At 47.9% G+C, this 20,206-nt stretch overlaps 1 protein-coding gene across 1 annotated transcript in view; it reads right to left on the bottom strand.

Annotated features, from left to right (window-relative positions):
- The window catches only part of IGFBP7 (insulin like growth factor binding protein 7), a 65,028-nt gene extending 45,723 nt beyond the window's left edge, over positions 1–19,305 (bottom strand). Inside the window, exon 1 of the mRNA XM_054029215.1 lies at positions 18,882–19,305. Within this exon, the coding sequence (XP_053885190.1) occupies positions 18,882–19,290 (409 nt within the window). The 5' untranslated portion in view covers positions 19,291–19,305. The remainder of the gene's footprint in view (positions 1–18,881) is intronic.
- Between the last annotated feature and the right edge of the window lie 901 nt (positions 19,306–20,206).

Genomic DNA, 20,206 nt, shown 5'->3' with positions numbered 1-20,206 from the left:
AGTATGACTGCTCAGAGCTCCGGTATGATACTGCAGAAAAACCTGAGAGTCTCTGGATAAAGTTGAGAAGTGTGAGCAACAAGGGTGATGTCGTGGTTGGAGTCTGCTATAGACCACCAGACCAGGGGGACGAGGTGGACGAGGCTTTCTTCTGGCAACTAGCAGAAGTTGCTAGATCACAGGCCCTGGTTCTCATGGGAGACTTTAATCACTCTGATATCTGCTGGGAGAGCAATACAGCGGTGCACAGGCAATCCAGGAAATTTTTGGAAAGTGTAGGGGACAATTTCCTGGTGCAAGTGCTGGAGGAACCAACTAGGGGCAAAGCTTTTCTTGACCTGCTGCTCACAAACAGGGAAGAACTAGTAGGGGAAGCAAAAGTGGATGGGAACCTGGGAGGCAGTGACCATGAGATGGTCGAGTTCAGGATCCTGACACAAGGAAGAAAGGAGAGCAGCAGAATATGGACCCTGGACTTCAGAAAAGCAGACTTTGACTCCCTCAGGGAACAGATGGGCAGGATCCCCTGGGAGAATAACATGAAGGGCAAAGGGGTCCAGGAGAGCTGGCTGTATTTTAAAGAATCCTTATTGAGGTTGCAGGAACAAACCATCCCGATGTGTAGAAAGAATAGTAAATATGGCAGGCGACCAGCTTGGCTAAACAGTGAAATCCTTGCTGATCTTAAACGCAAAAAAGAGGCTTATAAGGAGTGGAAGATTGGACAAATGACCAGGGAGGAGTATAAAAATATTGCTCAGGCGTGCAGGAGTGAAATCAGGAAGGCCAAATCACACTTGGAGTTGCAGTTAGCAAGAGATGTTAAGAGTAACAAGAAGGGTTTCTTCAGGTACGTTAGCAACAAGAAGAAAATCAAGGAAAGTGTGGGCCCCTTACTGAATGAGGGAGGCAACCTAGTGACCGAGGATGTGGAAAAAGCTAATGTACTCAATGATTTTTTTGCCTCTGTCTTCACGCACAAGGTCAGCTCCCAGATTGCTGCACTGGGCAGTACAGCATGGGGAGAAGGTGGCCAACCCTCTGTGGAGAAAGAAGTGGTTCGGGACTATTTAGAAAAACTGGACGTGCACAAGTCCATGGGGCCGGATGCGCTGCATCCGAGGGTGCTAAAGGAGTTGGCGGGTGAGATTGCAGAGCCATTAGCCATTATTTTTGAAAACTCATGGCGATCGGGGGAGGTCCCAGATGACTGGAAAAAGGCTAATGTAGTGCCCATCTTTAAAAAAGGGAAGAAGGAGGATCCGGGGAACTACAGGCCAGTCAGCCTCACCTCAGTCCCTGGAAAAATCATGGAGCAGGTCCTCAAGGAATCAATTATGAAACATTTAGAGGAGAGGAAAGTGATCAGGAACAGTCAGCATGGATTCACGAAGGGGAAGTCGTGCCTGACTAACCTAATTGCCTTCTATGATGAGATAACTGGCTCTGTGGATGAGGGGAAAGCAGTGGATGTGTTATTTCTTGACTTTAGCAAAGCTTTTGATACTGTCTCCCACAGTATTCTTGCCACCAAGTTAAAGAAGTATGGGCTGGATGAATGGACTGTAAGGTGGATAGAAAGCTGGCTAGATCGTCGGGCTCAACGGGTAGTGATCAATGGCTCCATGTCTAGTTGGCAGCCGGTTTCAAGTGGAGTGCCCCAAGGGTCGGTCCTGGGGCCGGTTTTGTTTAATATCTTTATTAATGATCTGGAGGATGGTGTGGACTGCACTCTCAGCAAGTTTGCAGATGACACTAAACTAGGAGGCGTGGTAGATACACTAGAGGGTAGGGATCGGATACAGAGGGACCTAGACAAATTAGAGGATTGGGCAGAAAAAAACCTGATGAGGTTCAACAAGGACAAGTGCAGAGTCCTGCACTTAGGACGGAAGAATCCCATGCACTGCTACAGACTAGGGACCGAATGGCTAGGTAGCAGTTCTGCTGAAAAGGACCTAGGGGTCACAGTGGACGAGAAGCTGGATATGAGTCAACAGTGTGCTCTTGTTGCCAAGAAGGCTAACGGCATTTTGGGCTGTATAAGTAGGGGCATTGCCAGCAGATCGAGGAACGTGATCGTTCCCCTTTATTCGACATTGGTGAGGCCTCATCTGGAATACTGTGTCCAGTTTTGGTCCCCACACTACAAGAAGGATGTGGAAAAATTGGAAAGAGTCCAGCGGAGGGCAACAAAAATGATTAGGGGTCTGGAGCACATGACTTATGAGGAGAGGCTGAGGGAACTGGGATTGTTTAGTCTCCAGAAGAGAAGAATGAGGGGGGATTTGATAGCAGCCTTCAACTACCTGAAGGGGGGTTCCAAAGAGGATGGAGCTCGGCTGTTCTCAGTGGTGGCAGATGACAGAACAAGGAGCAATGGTCTCAAGTTGCAGTGGGGGAGGTCCAGGTTGGATATCAGGAAAAACTATTTCACTAGGAGGGTGGTGAAACACTGGAATGCGTTACCTAGGGAGGTGGTGGAGTCTCCTTCCTTGGAGGTTTTTAAGGCCCGGCTTGACAAAGCCCTGGCTGGGATGATTTAGCTGGGAATTGGTCCTGCTTTGAGCAGGGGGTTGGACTAGATGACCTCTTGAGGTCCCTTCCAACTCTGATATTCTATGATTCTATGATTCTAATCTATGAATCTATGAATCGGCCTCATGTTTTGTGTGCTCTTCCCCAGAGTCTGTTGCACCTTATAGAGCACACAGAATATGAAGTCTGCAGTGCAGGCTGGATACCTCAGCAGAGTAATCTGCAGTATTAGTAGTCAGTGCTATTTTTGCTCTATAAATCAGTGTCATATTGTTGTCTTTAATAGAACAAGACATGCCTGCTGTTTCTAGGCGATAGCCTAATTCCATGAAGCTGGCTAGCTTGATTATCACTTCAAAAGTTTTTTTCTCTTAATTAATTGGCCTCTCGGAGTTGGTAAGACAACTCCCACCTGTTTATGCTCTCTGTATGTGTGTATATATATCTCCTCAATATATGTTCCATTCTATATGCATCCGAAGAAGTGGGCTGTAGTCCACGAAAGCTTATGCTCTAATAAATTTGTTAGTCTCTAAGGTGCCACAAGTACTCCATTTCCATCCTGTTACATTTAGCTAGTATCCTCCTCACGAAAGGCTATACAGTCCCACTATGCTAGCTACACCCAGGCCAATGCTGCAAGCCTGGACCTTAGATAGAGTTTCTGCCTCATTCTAAGCTCAGGGGGGTGGGACTTGCCACCCTCCCACAGAAATGCAGTGGGTAACTCAGGTCCGTCAGGGCCATGCTGCAGCAATGATTCAAACCCCACTGACAGCCCATAACCATGATGCCCCTTCTTCGTGGGGTGAGGGTTTCTGCAGACTAGGGGGAGAATTATGAAAAGGTCAGCATTTATGTACCCTCTACTCTCCTGTGGGGCTTGGAGGGGGAAGGGGGTAAGATGCTGTGGACAGTGGCCTCTGCCTGACCCCAAACCCTGGCCTGCATGCTACGGAGGAGCTTCTGCAGGGCATGTGGGGTAATAGAGACCCAAGATGCTTATGTATGTAAAGACTTGTAAATACCTTTCTCAGGAAGCTGAAGGTTTGCAGATGAAGGTCAAGGATTGTACGTACTTTTGCTGCTACACAGTCCATACACCTGTTGTACATTGAATGAACCACCAGACAGAACAACACTTTGTTAGCAGCCAGATACAATTTACTAGGCAGCCTTTCTCTGTCTCTGACAGCTCTTTTGTGAAAGAGGCCTAAACCTGTAAAGAATTTAGGAAGCCTGCAATTTCAGGGCTGAAAATGTGACGGCGAGGCATGAGATCTGAGCGCATTTATTCATGGTAAAGTGAGCATCGTTTCAGAAACGCATCCTGATTAGAATCATTACTCAGTAATTTAGGATTAGGCAGGAGTCTCAGACAATCTTTTGCCCAACAAAGGATTAGAGAAATTCTTGAACACAGCACAGTCTTCCCAGGGGTGGCAATTACAAGCACTGGGGGAATTAGCTGAAGTAAACTAGAGTTGTTTTTCATTCCATAATAACTATTTTTTTATTCCAGATTCTGAGAAAAAATGTTACAAATAACATGTGGCATTTTGTTAGTCGAGGTCCATAAGCCCTCTACGTACACTAAATTTCTCTGGGCTCTCGGAGTCATGCTGACTAGTGAACTAGAAACATACCAAACTCTGAACGGCCAAGTAATATATTAAACAGCTCCTCTAATAAGATTTGAGCAAAGCGACCATAAAAACCATAAACATACCAAGTGTCAATGAACCTAATCACTGCGAAAATAACTGAACGCCTTTAAGGTGAAATAAGATTTTTTTTTTATAAACAGTGGAAAAATACAAAGCAATAGACCAGCAAATGTGTATCTGCATGATTTCAGTATTTGAAACAATGTTTGGATCAAAGTCATAATCCACTGAAGGTCAGAAAACTAGGGAATATTTTACAGATAGACATTTCAAGGATATTTGATAGAACACCTCAGCCCATGTTGCATGATATTAAAGCAGAGCTTTGAGCTGTTACTAAAATAATACAGCACCATGTGCTTGAAAATGTTATGAAGAAAACAATAATTACTTCATATATCCAGAAGACAATGAATGTAAATGTAAATAAATGAAATCAGAATAATGCCCCTTTGTGGAAAAATTGATTTAGCCCCTATATATCCAGCCAGCACTGGAGTTCAGATTCTGCATGCGGGTACGTATACAAAAAAAAATTAGTCATAATTGCAACTGGCCATGGAAGAATAAATAAGCAAAACTACCAAAGACACACACCCTGCAGAGGGGGAGGGGGAGTCTTCTTAGAACAGGTGGGGAGCAGTATGATTTGACAGGTGGATCAAACTTTTAAATGTAGGCATACATGAGCATGTGAATACTGGAAGTATGCACACAAGTCAATTATACTTGTACAGCTATGGCCAGCTAGATATCTGGCTAGCTGCCTGTTCTAATTTGTGTGCCCATGAGGGTCAAGATTTTCAAAAACTGGAGCCTAAAGTTGGGCTCCTAAGTCTATATTTAGGTAGCTAAAGAAGTGGACTGATTTTCTGAAGACTGAGCAGCCAGCAGCTTCCCTGGAGGACTCCCACCCCCCATGATTTCTCACCTTTCGACAAACCACTGCTCTTTTTTTAAGCATTATGCTAACCCACCCATCATCTGCGTATTGGCATTTATGATATGTTTCTCACTATGGCATCAGAGCACCTAGGCTCATTTCCCCTTGGGAGGTAATGCACAAGGATTTCTGTCATGTTTTGATACCTGCCACACATTGAAGAGGAGCATGTGTCCCTCCCTGCTATTAATGAGACTCTGCAGAGCAAGGGTGGCTGAAACTGCTCCTCCCAAAATTAGTCTACTGAATTGTTGGCATCCTTTCATCTACCAGAGATGGTGGGAATTGCAACCTATGATGTAGATAGTTTGCAATGTCTCATGGGACTGAATAGTCCAATCGGAAATTTGCATGATCTTTAGTAGTTATTGCAAATGTACATATCTTGGTTGGGAGCTCCTTGCTTCCTACAGGCTCTTTTCACTTCAAGGTGTAGGAGCCAGCTCCTGTCATGGACTTTGATACCCTGATGGAGACGATGGTGCCACTTGTTATGATTACTTGCCAAGATTTTCCATTGGTCAGGATCAATTCCAAATTCCTTCATATCTCGCTTGCATGTGTCTTTATAGTGAAGCTTGGGACATCCTATTGTTCCTGTTCCCTCTGATAGCTCCCCGTATAGCATGTCTTTGGGTATGCATCTGTCTTCCAACCTATTCAGATGGCCCAGCCAGCGCAGTCGTCTTTGCTTGAGCAGGGCTGTCACACTTGGTAAATTTGCCCTTTGAAGAACCTCTGTGTTGGTGACTTTATCTTGCCATTTGGTGTTGAAAAAAGAAAAGTGCAGAGAGCAAAACTGACCATTGTACCTTTGTGGACCTAACCATAGCATTCGACAGTCAGCAGAGCAGGTCTATGTGCAATACTAGAAAAGACAGGAAGCCCACCAACCCTGTTATGTCTTATACATTCATTCCACAACAACATGAGAGCAACTGTCCAGTTTGATGGGTTCACTTCGGACAGCTTTGAGATGAAAAGCGGAGTGAAGCAAGCCCCTACACTCTCTGGAATCTTCTTCCTGGTACTCTTGAACTGTGTGTTTAAGGACATGAAAGATGGAGTGTATCTCCACACAAGATTGGATGGGAAACTCTTCAACCTGTCACGACTTAAGTCAAAGACCAAAGTCAAAAAGGTGCTAATCAGGGAACTTCTATTCGCTGCTGCTGCTGCCCTCATAGCCCACGATGAAGATCTACTACAAGAACTCATGGACGGAGTTTGTTTCAAGTGCCTGTCAGGCCTTTGCTCTCCCCATCAGTATTAAGAAAATGGTTGTATTAGGACAGGGTGTTCCACAAGATCCTTCAATCACCTTAAATACAAACCAGCCAAAAGTTCAGCTATTTAGGTTCTACAGTGACAACCAACCTCTCACTGGATGAAGAACTAAACGTTTGCATTGGAAAAGCTGCCACCACCTTTAGCTGTCTAACTAAAAGGGCCTGGAACAACTCAAAGCTTACCATCAAGACCAAAATGCTAGTGTACCAAGCTTGCGTCTTCAGCACTCTCATATATGGTGGGGAAACATGGACATCTTTCCTTACCAGGAGAAAAGGTTAAAGAGTTTTCACCTACGCTGTTTACGCTGCATGCTCAACACCAAAAGTCCACTGAAGGGCTGTATTTATTAATATGTGTACGGCAATAGGGCCTAGGAGCCGTAGTCATGGGCCAGGATCCCATTGTGCCAGGTGCTGTACATACACAGAACAAAATGACAGCCCCAGCCCCAAAGAGGTAACAATCTCCACCTTTGTTCCAACAGTAGAGCTCTCGTTAATAACCACAGGAGATCTGTACACAGAGGTAGAATATTGTCTCATGTCCCTTCCTAATATTTTTTGAAAAGTAAAGATCTGAGACTGTGAGGCAGTAGGGTTTGGGGCATTCAGCCCCCCTGACCCTAATACACTTAAGATCAGGCCCTAATCCTTTATTTTTACCTGGGAGGTGAAAAAGAACAGTCCTAACATGGGAAAAAACTACTGTATTTTTAATCTTCTAGAATTGGGAAAAATGACTAAAGTAATTTTTTTAATTAAAAGAACATGCATCCAGAATGAGAGCCTCTTGCAAGATTCAGTCCAATAAGAACAAAGCCATCTAGAGTTTTAAAGATTAATCAATGTTGGAATTTAGCACAGACATGCCACGAAAGCACTAGCAGGTGCTGTAGTGATAAACAAGCCTACGTTCCCTAGGGACCTTCCCTAGGAATCTCAACTTGTGCTTTGCACAGGAGTGGGTAAAAAAAAAAATCCTTGGCATAGCATTGTCTATAGCTAATTTCGGATGGAATGCTCCAGCAATTATATATTTATGTAGCTCTTATTTATCTTAAACTGACCTACGGGAACTTGAAAAGTTTATCTTTGTTTTCATTCCAGAGCTAGCACGAAGAAATGTGGAAGTGAAGCACTTTGTACCAGCAAAAAAAAAAACCAAAAAAAAAAACAAAAAAACGGCTGACTGGAGTGAAGGGGCTAGGAATTTAAGGGAGTATCAATCCCATGGTATATAGTTCATCTGAACATTAGTCCAGTGAGCCAAGATCCTCCACTAACCAGTGTATCCAATTATTATTTATTAAGGGCTGTCTGTGAGCTCAGCATTGAACACACAAACATAAAAGAGACCAGCTTGCCCCCAGGACTATGAACTGGGCCAAAGATTTCATACATCTATGTGTTATGTGGGCTACATCCACAACATATATACATGTATGGCCCTGAGGATGTCACATGGGCCACAGCTGTATGCCGATTGGGCCACAAGCGGTCTCGTCAATGTACTGTGTAGGAGTACCTTACTGCACTTCTTGCTTTTGTTAGAGCTTCTTTCCCCATCCTGGCTTCACACTACATTTTTCTTTCCTTTAATAGATCATGGTGCATCCAGGAGCGGCGCCAGGGTTTTTGGCGCCCTAGGCGGGGGTCCTTATGCGCTCTCAGTCGTCATCGGCAATTCTGCGGCGGGGGGTGTGTGTCCTTCCGTGCTCCCGGTCTTCGGGGCACTTTGGTGGCAATTCTGCGGCAGGTCCTTCACTCACTCCGGGACCCGCCACCGAAGTGCCCCGAAGACCGGGAGCACGGAAGAACCCCCCCGCCGCTGAATTGCCGCCCCCCCAAATCTTGGTGCCCTAGGCGACCACCTAGGTCGCCTAAATGGAAGTGCCAGCTCTGGGTGCATCTTTTCCAGAGTTGCCACCAGCGTCTGTTTTCTCCATGCTCTCTTGCTCCCTTCACCTCCTTGTATCTCCCATTCTGCGTTCTCTACCTCTTCCCCTATATGGTCTCCTTTCTTCTTCCCATTCTCCCTGCAGCATCTCTCTCACACTGTTCTCTCTTACCTACCTTACCCCAGCACTCTCCCCTTTGTTTACCTCCATCAACCCCCAAACTAAACCTACTAGCTAAAGACCACTATGAAAAGTAGGGGGGCAACAGCCGGGGAGAATCCAGCCACATCCTCCTTGAACTGCTAAGAGAGAGGATGGTGCTGGGATTCTTGGTAGGGTACTGTCCCTGAAATTGTTTGGGGAATCTCTCTTTAGCATCCATCTCTAGCTAGTACTTGAGATGGCTGGTAAACCCCAAGCCTCCCTCCCCATTTCCCTGGGGCTGCTGGGATATGGAGAAGTGACATGAGGATCAGGAAATAATGAAAGCCTAAATGTCTAGGGGAAGAGTTGTGTAGGGCCTTAGAGGGGAGGACAGCTGTGCTAAATGAATGAATGACCTCCTGCCCACCAGAGATTGTCCTCTATTCCTGCGAGGACTTCCAAAGATCCCCACTAGTCTCTTCCTCCCATGAGACCCTGTACTGCAGAAACCTACCTCCTCCTTGCTGTCTTACACCAGTTCTGTCCTGGTATGGATAACAGTGATTAGCCTTGCTCAGAGCAAACAGAATCCCAGTGATGAGGAGTATGGGGAAGCAGTTGTGTGTGGACACATGGTGTGTCACAAGCATGCTAGGGCACTGCAACACCAAGATTTCCTGTTTAGGCATGGCCCGAGGCTGCAAAGAGCCAAAAGCATACAACCTTTACTGCAGGGGCAGGGCATACTTCCTCTGCAGCTCCCTTAGCCTGTATCTAAATGGAATAGCAGAGCACAACTTTCAGGCCTTGAGAAAGCACAGCAGAGTGCTTCCTTTAGCTCAGATTGTAGGCTGCTTTTATTTAACCCATGTCCTACTCAATTTCAATCCTCATGACAAGATCTCTGTTCTCTTACCTCAGGAAAGGCATGTTTTCTACAGAGGAAAGAAGTTTGCTTTTCTATGTATGGATAATCTACATGTAGGAGCCCTGATTCTCATCAGACATAAATCAGGGATGATTCCATTCAGGCGGCATAGTAAAACCAGTGCCAGCCAGATCAGAATCAAGCCCTGTGTGAGGCGGAAACAGCTGTTTAGCTGTATTATTGAACTGTGTCCCCTTCACAGACCCTGCATATTTTCCCTTCATAAAGGAAAACAAATGTAACCTCTGTTTAAATATTTACAAGAAGTGACTTAAATCAGCTCTGAAGTCATTTTCTTTATTAGTCACATCCTTCTTAGTTATGCAGTTTTTGGGCTGAATCCTGCAAGGTGCTGTGCATCTGCTGTGAAGGGCTGAGCCCTGGGAGGTCCCAGAGACAAGAAATAACCTCAATGGGAGCAGAGGGAACTCAGCAGCACAGGGGCTCAGGCACTGTTGTCCATTTCAGAAGAAATATGTGGAGAGATTTTTAAAAGCTTCCTGCTATTTAATGCTTTTTGGAACCACAGGTGCACCTTCTATCTGCTAGCCAGCTAGGGTGGAATTCAGGACTTAGTAAAGGGCTCAGATGGGACCCAAGGACATTGTGTTAGCACTGTACACTGGGGTGGTTACCTGGGATTTTCATTAGTCCAAAATCATTGGAATTGGGAGAACTGAATTTATCAGTATAATGCTCTAATTTTGCTTTACATCATGAGCAAGTCCTCATTCACATTCTGAATACAAACTATTTTTGTGCTTTGAGCCAAAAAGGGCACATTACTTGATAAAAATGTGTTAAAGGATGACAAGAGCAGAAGTCCCAAAGGATTACATATTTCTAGCTGGGTGTTTGGCAAGCATAAATTGGCAAAAAGTCTGTCTGTAACCAAATGAACCCTTGAGAGGTTATCCTTTTTATCTTTCTCCACAGCATTCATAGTTTATTAGAAAGCTGCATATGTTCATTAATGGCAAAACAGAATATTTCTTCTGATGACTGAAAAGAGTTGGTATGTGTTACTCTAGATCTATTTTAAAACGTCAGTGCTTAGTTTTACTAGCTCTTCTATCTTTGGGAGAAAGAGTTTTAACTATAATTAAAGACAAATAACGAAAAAAATGCCTTCCCTTCCCTCCTCAAGTCCAAAACCCTCACACTTTATTCCTATCACAATCTCATGAATTAGTTGTTTGCTTGGCTCTGATCACCACAGAGCCAGAGTATCAGAAGCGCTCAGCTCCCATTTCTACTCAAAGGGAGCTGCTGAGCCCCTTTGGAAAACTGGCCAATAACGTCAGGGTCAATGTACGGGGCAGATTGAGGCAATTCCTATATACAGAGAGCTAATGTCTTGCAACGCCTCACACAGCACCAAGGGTTTGTGTGGTCCCACTGACCTTAAGAGGACACCTTGTGTGATTGATTTAATCAGGCTTTGGCCTTCCCTGAGCAATGATTTACACATGGCTACGGATGGCCAGTCCCCCTTCCAGTGAAATAACCCAGCGGTTCTCAAACTGTGGGTCGGGACCCCAAAGTGGGTCATGACCCCATTTTAATGGGGTCATCAGGACTGGCTTAGACTTGCTGGGGCATGGGGCCGAAGCCTGAGCTCCACCACTTGGGGCGGAAGCCCAAGGGCTTTAGCCCTGGGCACTGGGACTCAGATCACAGGCCCCCTGTCTGGGACTAAAGCCCTTGGGCTTCGACTTTAGCCCCCCACACACACCTGGGGGCAGGGCTCCCTCCTGGAGTCATACAGTAATTGCTGTTGTCAGAAGGGGGTCACGGTGCAATGAAGTTTGAGAACCTCTGAAATAACCAATGGAAGAGCTGTCATGGGATCTGATGGGAACGGGAGCAGGGCCCACCTTTTTGATAAGTATATTTGCACAGTGCCATCCAGCTCTGAGTGAAAACAGCTCCATAAGAGAAACTATGAAAAAGAGTAAAAGCTATTAGTGTTTTCTGACTGTTGATTAGCTGGGAGCTGGACTCTGCTGTCTGGCTCACTGCATGTTACACCAGCCGAACTCAGTGTTACCTGACCTCAAGTGCATTGATAAGAAGGAATTTCTGCTGCCTGCCTACTTCATGTAATTTCAAAGCATGGCGCAGAGGCGAGCATTTATTTTGCTCCAAAATGTGCTCGTGGCTGGGGAGGACTAATACCATGCAGTGGTATGACAGTATATTCTTACAGTATAGTTAGCATCAGGATTCATGAGAGCAGGAATTAGGGCATGATCCTGCACCTATTAAAATAAATGACAAAACTCCCACGGAACTGGGTCCTTCGTTGGATCACATTTGCACTTCCGTCCCATCACAGTTTCAGTCTACGGCCGCTACCATGCGCAGATCGGAATAGCAGGGGGACAGCAGAAGCATGGAGCAGAGGAGACACACAACACAGGGACACGAACCCTCACAGTATCAATTGCAAGATGTCTCAGAGTGCAGCGACAGCAAACACAGCTCTGGCTCTGCTATTCTAGTCAGCCAAGCAGCGAGTGACTTTGAAGCAGGGCACACAAAGCGTTATTCTGATGATGCAAGAGCAGTGTTGAATCCTGGATGGCTAGGCTAGTGAGTGATTTTAGATTATCTTTGTGAATGATGACTCACTGGTCTGTCAGCAGCATTAATACCTAGTGGGGTTCTGTCACACACTTGTGTGTGGACTTCAATGCTGCCATGTCTTTGAGGGAGCTGCGCTGCCATGAGGAGAGGAGAAGCCCAGTGCAATATGAAGGGCCAGGCTCCATGGGATTGGGAGCAGAGTACTTCCTGGCTCCAAAGCTCTAGAAGGTTATGTTCCTCTAAAATTCTTCCAAAAGAGGAAACCTGGGAAGGTGAACCTCTGTTTCCTGAGTTTTGTCCCCCACTCTCGCCTGTTTTATCCCAGGGAGCATGATACTAGCTAGGCTGATGCAGATTCAGTTCTCTGTCCCTGCAGCTGCTTAGCAAGGTTCCAGTGAGGGTTATTTCCATTCTTGTTCCTCACAAACATTTCCAGTTTCATTTGGCTTAAAAGCAGGAAACATCAGTCCCTCTGGAAATAAATTTTCTACACAACTTAGCTGCTTTAGCACAAAGAATACAACTCATCAGACAACTACTGGACATTGTTGCACTACAAACTTCAGATTACAGGATTTTAGAAAACAAGCAACACAGAGACATAGTCCCAAGGACAAGGTCAGGGAAAATTATACAGACTCAAGTGTTGGCTTTTTCCTTTTGTTGTCCAAGAAGTAAGAAATGTCAAAGTACTCCCCAGTTGCTGAAGGGGATCTCACTGTAAGCAAAAGCTTCAATCATAGCTGCCATACACACAACACTGATGAATATGGAAAGCTCAGCTGGGCATGTATTTTGTCAACTTTGTCAACTAGCATTTTAATGAACTTTTAGAAATAAATCCAAAGTGAAAATATGTGCATCTTTAAAAAGTATTTTGCATGTTAAAACTTATGTAACCCTCTCTATAATAAGATCTTTGTTTCCAAGTTATTTTACCAGGTCTGCACGTAATCTCTTGTGAAATCCAGAATAAGTATTCAAGTGCATTGCCCATGCACTTCAAACACTGAATATTCTGATAGATGCTATTGTGAAATTGATCTTTATCACACATACACACAAAAATCCAGCCATGTAGCAAAAATGGAAGTGTGTTTGTGAAATTTTCTTCTGCTGTAGTTATAAAGGGTACTCAGCATCTCCACAGAACAGGAGTATTCAAACGCAAAGATGCAAGAAATTCAAACAGTATTGGCTTGGGCATGTTTGGGGAAGTCATTTAATCTTATCATGCTTGTGTTGTTTTGAGTAAATAAAGGCTGACCCTGCATCAACCAGTACGGCAGGCAGAGGGGAACACAGACCTTTTAAATGCCCACTGGGAAGCACAAAATGCAAACCCTGTTAAATAAGAGCAGGGTCCCAAATCCTGCCACCATTAGCACACATGGCTAGTTCCTGCTCCCCCAGTGCAAGAGGAAAAATGGGGTGTGGTGTGGGTGCAGAGTAGATGAGGGTGAGCTTCCTCATCCTGGAGGCTAAGTATAGTGCACAGGGGGCATTTTATTTAAACTCCATTGGCCCTGCCCACTGGAAGGGGTAACAGGAGATGGGCACCTGAGTGAGTATTGCTGGCACTTGCGCTGGTGGCATCTCTTTCTCTCTCACACATCTCCCCCCAGGACCTAGTTTTTACACAACGCAGGTGGACATTCGCTCAGATTGTATCATTTGTTCTATATGAGTGTTCTCCTGCTGTGGGTGCTGCTCCTCCATTCCCTTCACCTCTATCTCTACCTCCGATTAAAACTCTTCCTTTTCACCTCATGGCTCTACAGAGCTTTTCCCAGCCTGCATCGCCACCTTGGCTTTCCCTGCCTTTGTGCCTACATGTCCTCCTCTAATACCCCATTTTAGTTTTTAAATACTATGTATATTTAAACAAAATAGGAAAAAATAAATCCCAAATTCCATTTAAAAATAAAATCAATCAACATCCACTGTAGAAAACATGTTTTTCTGGACTGCTACTCTCTGAGATTTCCAAGACGTTTTCACTTGCTTATAGCTTTATGAAATATGTGGCATGACTACAACATTTCAGTGAATGAACAAACAAGCAGAAGCAGTGAGACACAATAGCGTTCAGTCTGCCATAATGAAGATGCCTGAACTTTTGCAACACTCCTTCCTGCGGAAAATATACACAGCAACAAGTGCTTAGAAGTTGTCATACAAATAATTTACCATAAAGGGAGTTTGTCTGGCCTAGTTCCTTAGCTGCACAGGATCTCCCACCCAGCTTTATAAGGGTGGGGGTGGGCCCCACCTTTGGCTACTGGGAAATTGGAAAGCAAAAGATTTTGCCCTTTGGTAACCCTCCCCCCCATCACCATTACATCTTGCCTTCTCTCTGCCATTTGAAAAAGAATCAACATCAAATATATATATTTTAAATCAGGAAGAATATATGTCTCCTTTCTTTAGAGAAATGTGAACAATGATGGGCGCTCTCTTCTACAGGCTTGTCAGGACAGGACACACCTCTCTATTGCTCCTCAATATCAGACAGTCATGAGCTTAAGCCCATCACAAACATTCCTTGGAGAGATGCACATCTCACCTCCATGGGAAGACCAGTAATCCATCCAGCAGAAAGGTCTGCCTACTGAGGAAGCACCAAGGAATGGCTATCGCAGCATCACAGTTGAAAGGACAAACTCTCCTCCCATCATCCATGACGACTAATAACACTGGTCTACAATTTTTGAGAAGTCGTCCGCTTCAGAGATAAAGGGCAGCAAAAAAGCCAGAGCCGGCCCTGGGAGTGGGCATGGCCAGGTGCACCCAGTAATTCTGTTCATTGTAGCAGGGGTGCAAGGTAGGGTGGTCCTGAGGTAGCCCCAATGGAGGTGGCACAAACTGCTGCCTTTGTGCTGGTACTAGGTCTGGGGCAGGAATGAATTCAACTCTTCAAGGAAAGGGATCTATGGTAGTCTTTTTGTACAGTTTGTAAAGTACCATTTACAGTGCTATAGAGGTAATATAGAGTACACAGTATAAACGTATGGTGCTCATGCTTCACTCTTCTCTTTTAGTTTCAGAAGCTCCAGAAGCACATTGAGTTTCACAAGATGTTCTTGGCTTGAAATGTGGGAAGCAAGAGGAGGAAGTGGGGGATGATAACCCTAACACACTTTGGTTATGAAAACATCCTTCCAGCAAAATGGGATTAGAGTTTCAGTTCTGTCCTTGAGATGTGTCTAGAACAGTATGCCACTCCATTCCTCCCTGTCAAAAACAGTCCATTGGTTGTGGTACCTGAGGACAGCTGAGAAGCTAGGATTCCTATCAAGGGCACTGCTGCAGAGAGTTTTTCGGATAGCATTTTCTCAAAGCAAAAGCTTCAGCACTGCACATAATTACAGCACTGCTGATCTGGAACACTCTAAAGGGAAAGAGGATATTAAGAATACTGGCACATGCTTCCAGTGGCTAGTGGGAAAGCCATCTTATTAATTAAGCAGGGCTTTAGTTTCTGCGGCTGTTCCTGAGGCCTCTCAAAGCAAACAATCATTTCAGTTAAATGAACCCACTTGTTTAAGCTTAATTCAAACAAGTCGGGACAGAATTTTTGTGGTTTTGACAGCCTTCTATAGCATCTTCATCTAAATAGCTTGGGTATTTGGAAAGCCCCTGTGCAGGAAAGCCCCAGCTTTTGTGAAACCTTGTGTGGGAATGTCGGGCTCAGGGAAGCAGATGGTGGTAGGTGGTTGGGAAAATTCACTCAAGGCATGAAAAGCCAGGTTGGATGGTTCCAAGTCAGCCAGAGCCCAACAGAGAGCAGCTGATGAAAAGCTCGAGTGGCTTCATTTCTGAGGCTGTGTGTATTTCTGTGACATGGCAAGCCTTTCCCCATGTTTCTTGCTCCCTAGTCAGGAGATTCTATGTGTCTCATAGTGTCCTAAAAACCCACTTAAGGTGGTCTGAGGTCCATTTTGCTTTTTAATTAATGTCCCAATGAACCAGATTTTCAATATTTATGAGACCAGCTTTACACATCTTGGGCGTGATTTTTAAAAACGTGCACCAGTGGGTGCTCAGCCCTTCTAAAAGTAAAGTTGGACACCCCAAAATGTAAGCACCCAAAATTACAGGTCATATTTTTAAAATGTTGGCCCTAACATGCAACATGCTTTACCCTCTTGTTAACAAGTTACATGGCTAAAGCTTTTTGCATTCATTTGAGAATATACCTCAAATTGCTGACATTGGACCAGATCCAAAGTCTGCTGACATGCACCAACTTCGCTAGGCTTTGGATAAGACCCATAAGGTACGCTAATATAGGAAATATCAACTGACGTTTTCAATGCTACAATCGGCTCTTAAGTTCTGTGGAATAAGACTGTTTCAAACTACATTTGCCACTATCCTTTTGGCTCTTGCTATATGTAACTATGATTCCAGAATGATTTCCCCTTTTTATATTGTGTATATTGAAGTGCTCAACACACAATTTATTTTCATAAAATTACCAAGAGAAATTAGACAACATCCACGGAGTACATAATTCATACAACAACATGATTTTTTCAATTTTCTCTGCTGATCTTTGGATTTTGATTGGGATCATTAAATCCTTTATAGATGATCAACATCAGGTTTCTTAAGCAAAACAACTAAAAATATTCTTCTGAAACACGTTATCAGCAACATTAGCATATGTTCTGCAGTTGATACTATATTACCCAGTTAAATACATATCACATTTAAAAGCAACAAATTCCCTTGAAAAAGAGTTTATTGCTTTAGCTTTTCTCCCCTAAGCTTGTAACTAAACTATGAATGATCTGATATTAGCTTTCCACTTAAAATCATTGTAATAATTCAGAAAAATACTACTTGTAGTGTTAGTTTAGTTGACTTATTTTGATTATTTGCATTCTTGGGATTTTTGAAGATCCTGCTGTAAAATAGGTAATAATTCATCTAGTTTACATTGACAGTTAGCTGGGAAGAAGGAACAGAGAAGAGGTGAGCTAATTGCAATTTTGTCCCTCCCATTTGCACCCCATACCAGGTGCTACAGGATAGTTTTAGTACAAAAGATTAGGAAGCGGACAATCAAATTACTGTATTAGATTCCATAATATACATTAACAAAAAGAATGAATGGCTTAGTCTTATCTGAATTTGTGGACTGAGAACAGTCCACAGACGGAATCATGTAGGCTACTGGGGAAAAACCCAAAAACAAACAAACAAAAACAAAAAACCATGAAAACAAAACAAAACCAAACCCTGCTAAGAAACCGTAGAAAAGCTACTATATCGTGCCAAACTGAGCTTGCTTTGGGGAGCAGCATCCCATTGTTTGTACTGATGGTTGGTTCATTTTTAAAAATAACTACTATACAGATCGGTAACTTGGGGGTGGGGGTTGGGAATGATGAAAATGTATGCCCAGGAATGAATGTAGGTGAAATGAAATCTCTTGGACTCTGGTGCTACACAGGACATTTGAATCCCCATCTTTCTCTGACTAGGACTTTCATGAATAATTCCCCTCTTCACTACTCTTCCCTTAACCCACCACCTACATGCACCCAAGATCTCCAATACAGAGATTCCATTGTACACCATCGTAGGACAAGTTCGCTGATGTCCAGGGGAGGGCACAGGGCATTAATCCAACTCCAAGTAGTTCTTGTCTGTCTACTGGCAAAAACAGGGTCCCTTGGGCAGCGCCGCCATTGGTAGTAACAGCAGAAGCAATGGTGAAGGCAGGTATCTGGTGGGTTTGGGCAGGTTTAGACAACACTTGAGCCCTCTCTATGCTACTACTGGTGGAGCTACAGTGGGGGTGAATTAAGTATTCTATTTTTGCCACCGCATACATCTGTGTTAGATTAGATCTTGTCTGAGAAGATTTTGGGATCTCTCCCACCATTGCTCTAACTAGTGTACACACCGCCAGAGATCCAGCACTAAGTTAATGCCTGAGGAATATGCATTGAAAACCATCCCAAGACACAGCTCCTGGGAAATGTCCTGGGAAGGCCTGGCATTGATGCATCAATAACACTTGCCCTGAAGTGCAAACCGGCCTCACCACTGCACCAGGAGCCCAACGCTGGGATCCCAGCTGAGCTTTTCAGCTCAGCAAGCTTGCTAAAGATGTTCAGAATGTGTCTCCTCATGCACCCCTCTGCCCCAGGCCGGTCCACAATCCCTGGCAGCCCCTTATGCCTGGGTCAACATCCTCCTACCGGAACCACTGAGAAACTCAGCCCTTCATAGCCCCAAACATCAGTCTTCCATGATCCTACGCAACTCAGCTCCTAGTGACCCTGCACAGCGCCCCTTGCTCCTGCCGTGACCCCACAGAGCGCCCCCACCCCCGCCATGACCCCACACACAGCCCCCTGCCCCCACACAGCGCCCCCTGCCAACTCAGCTCATAGTGACCCTGCACAGCGCCCCCTGCCCCCGCCGTGACCCCGCACAGCGCCCCCTGCCCCCGCCGTGACCCCGCACAGCGCCCCCTGCCCCCGCCAACTCAGCTCCTAGTGACCCCGCACAGCGCCCCATGCTCCCGCCGTGATCCTATACAGTGCCCCCTGCTCCCGCCATGACCCCGCACAGCGCCCCCTGCCCCCGCCAACTCAGCTCCTAGAGACCCCGCACAGCGCCCCCTGCTCCTGCACAGCGCCCCCTGCCCCCGCCGTGACCCCGCACAGCGCCCCCTGCCCCCGCCGTGACCCAGCACAGCGCCCCCTGCCCCCGCCGTGACCCCGCACAGCGCCCCCTGCCCCCGCCGTGACCCCGCACAGCGCCCCCTGCCCCCACCGTGACCCCGCCCTGCCCCCTGCCCCCACCGTGACCCCGCCCTGCCCCCTGCCCCCTGCCCCCACCGTGACCCCGCCCGGCCCGCACCTTGCTCGCAGGCCCCCTTGCGGCGCTGGCTGGGCCCGCGCTGGCCGCGGCGCTGGGCGCTGAGGGCGGCGGCGCGCAGGCGGCAGGCGCTGGGGTAGGTGACGCCGTCGCTGCCGCAGACGGGGTAGCGGCTCTTGCAGACGCACAGGGCGGGCGGCCCGGCGCGGCCCGGGCGGGGGCCGCACTCCAGCCCCGCGGCGCAGCGCGCGCCCGGCCCGCACGCCTCGCCCTCGCCGCGCGCGCACCGCCAGCAGCAGCCGCAGGCGTCCCGCGCGCGGCCCAGCGCGCAGCCCCGCACGGGCAGCGCCGGGCACAGCGCCGGCAGGCAGGGCCCGCAGGAGGCGCCCGCAGGCTCCGCGGCCGGGCGCGCCCCGAGCAGCAGCAGACAGGCGCCGAGCAGCCGTAGCATGGCGCGGGATGGACCGGACTGGAGCCGCCCGGCCGGGGCTCCCTCCGCAAACCCCTCCCTCCGCCCGCAGACCCCCCCGACAGCCGCCCGGGCACCGCCCCTCGCCCCCCGGCCGGGGCTCCCTCCGCAAACCCCTCCCTCCGCCCGCAGACCCCCCCGACAGCCGCCCGGGCACCGCCCCTCGCCCCCCGGCCGGGGCTCCCTCCGCCCGCAGACCCCCCCGACAGCCGCCCGGGCACCGCCCCTCGCCCCCCGGCCGGGGCTCCCTCCGCAAACCCCTCCCTCCGCCCGCAGACCCCCCCGAGAGCCGCCCGGGCACCGCCCCTCGCCCCCCGGCCGCGGCTCCCTTCGCAAACCCCTCCCTCCGCCCGCAGACCCCCCCGACAGCCGCCCGGGCATCGCCCCCCGGCCGGGGCTCCCTCCGCCCGCAGACCCCCCCCCCGAGAGCCGCCCGGGCACCGCCCCTCGCCCCCGCCCGGCCGGGGCTCCCTCCGCAAACCCCTCCCTCCGCCCGCAGACCCCCCCGACAGCCGCCCGGGCACCGCCCCTCGCCCCCCGGCCGGGGCTCCCTCCGCAAACCCCTCCCTCCGCCCGCAGACCCCCCCGAGAGCCGCCCGGGCACCGCCCCTCGCCCCCCGGCCGCGGCTCCCTCCGCAAACCCCTCCCTCCGCCCGCAGACCCCCCCGACAGCCGCCCGGGCATCGCCCCCCGGCCGGGGCTCCCTCCGCCCGCAGACCCCCCCCCCGAGAGCCGCCCGGGCACCGCCCCTCGCCCCCCGGCCGGGGCTCCCTCCGCAAACCCCTCCCTCCGCCCGCAGACCCCCCCGACAGCCGCCCGGGCACCGCCCCTCGCCCCCCGGCCGGGGCTCCCTCCGCAAACCCCTCCCTCCGCCCGCAGACCCCCCCCCCGAGAGCCG

This window comes from Malaclemys terrapin, chromosome 5 (genome assembly GCF_027887155.1).
Source record: "Malaclemys terrapin pileata isolate rMalTer1 chromosome 5, rMalTer1.hap1, whole genome shotgun sequence".
In the NCBI taxonomy this organism is placed as follows: domain Eukaryota; kingdom Metazoa; phylum Chordata; order Testudines; family Emydidae; genus Malaclemys; species Malaclemys terrapin.
This window is presented reverse-complemented; position numbering and strand designations above follow the sequence as displayed.